Source organism: Penaeus monodon, chromosome 24, assembly GCF_015228065.2.
Source record: "Penaeus monodon isolate SGIC_2016 chromosome 24, NSTDA_Pmon_1, whole genome shotgun sequence".
In the NCBI taxonomy this organism is placed as follows: domain Eukaryota; kingdom Metazoa; phylum Arthropoda; class Malacostraca; order Decapoda; family Penaeidae; genus Penaeus; species Penaeus monodon.
This window is the reverse complement of record NC_051409.1, coordinates 35033160-35034476: the sequence shown is the minus strand read 5'-3', so window position 1 is coordinate 35034476 and position 1317 is coordinate 35033160. Positions and strand designations below refer to the sequence as shown.

General features: G+C 43.1%; 1 protein-coding gene across 1 annotated transcript in view; it reads right to left on the bottom strand.

The window, feature by feature from the left end:
• Positions 1-1317, bottom strand: part of LOC119588740 (probable E3 ubiquitin-protein ligase HERC4) — a gene marked incomplete in the record, with an annotated part of 34030 nt that overhangs the window by 1036 nt on the left and 31677 nt on the right. The window contains 3 exon segments of the mRNA XM_037937381.1: positions 38-169; positions 379-577; positions 803-952. Coding sequence (XP_037793309.1) covers positions 38-169; positions 379-577; positions 803-952 — 481 coding nt within the window.

Below are 1317 nucleotides of genomic sequence, written 5' to 3'. Positions count from 1 at the left end.
CATAAAAACTCAATGAAAAAATCTCAGAGGCTTTTACCTTCATGCCCAGGATGGGTATGCGGTCAGTACCCGTCAGGAAAATGAGGAACTGCTTCTTCTGGTCTACCGTTAATTCGTGAAACACCTCCCAGAACATCTTGATGACGTGATGGTCAGGATAATATTCTCCCTAATGAGAATCAAAGGACAAACTGGTTACAAAGTGGGAAAACTGATAAATGCCCCGGTTATACACGGGATGAAAAATAATATATAGACAATTCCTTCCTCAGTTATCTCTCCAACAACAATGATCTCAAACACCTTTTGTACCAATTCTCCTCAGGCCTTAAATACATCTTTCAAACACCCTAAACAATTTTTTCTTAAAGTGCCCACCTTATACTCAGCACTCCTCTCCAGCTCCGTCCAGTCATAGTTCTCGTTGCCAGTGACAAGGGCCATGAGTTCCATGGGCTGGAAGAGCTTGAGCACGATCCCACCGCACACCCGATAGAACCCGTCGTGGAAGGCCTTGTACTGGCTCTCTATGCTCGTGTTGAGCTTATAGTCCACCAGGAGGTCCACATATTCTTGCCTGCATGAGAGAGGGATGAGAGCATATAGGAGGGGTAGGGGTATTCTTATGGATCTGGGGTAAAAGTTTGTATGTGACAGAATATTCATATCTTCTTGATAAGCCTTTTTTTTTTTTTAGTATAAAATTGTAACCTCTAATTATAAGTATAAAAGAAAATCCTGTAGCAAAAAGAAGGGGCTGGGGGAACAGAAATTCACTGTATCCACCTTATCTTTCCCTTACTTGTTTTGCGATGTGACAGGAATATTCTCCCCGTCGGGCTTGAGTGGGATGCTCTTGGTCTCCCCAAAGAAGTCTTGAGTCACCGTGAAGTTCAGCCCATAGATATCTTCTACGTCACTGCCCTCATACTCCAGTAATTCATGGAGGTTCCTGGTACAGTGATGGAAAGAGAGTGAGAGAGGGAGAAGTAAGAACTGCCTTGTGAGTTTATGGTTACTCGTGACTTCCTTTACTCTTCACGTCCACAGACAAATAACTTTCCTCCTCTTGTCTTAGAGTACACTCACCTCCACTTCCAAATTTATCACTCAGCACTGCTGTGTGAAATGTGTGAAACAGTAGTTACAGCTCTAATAACCAGAACACCTGCCCCCATCTCATAACAGCATTATAAATCTAAGATTCAAGAAGTGGACACGGAGGATACCTTAAGAGGAGTGGAGGTGGGGGAACCCTGAGAGAAGAGGAGGATACACATATTCATGATAGAAAAAGCCACAATGCAAATAACTAGA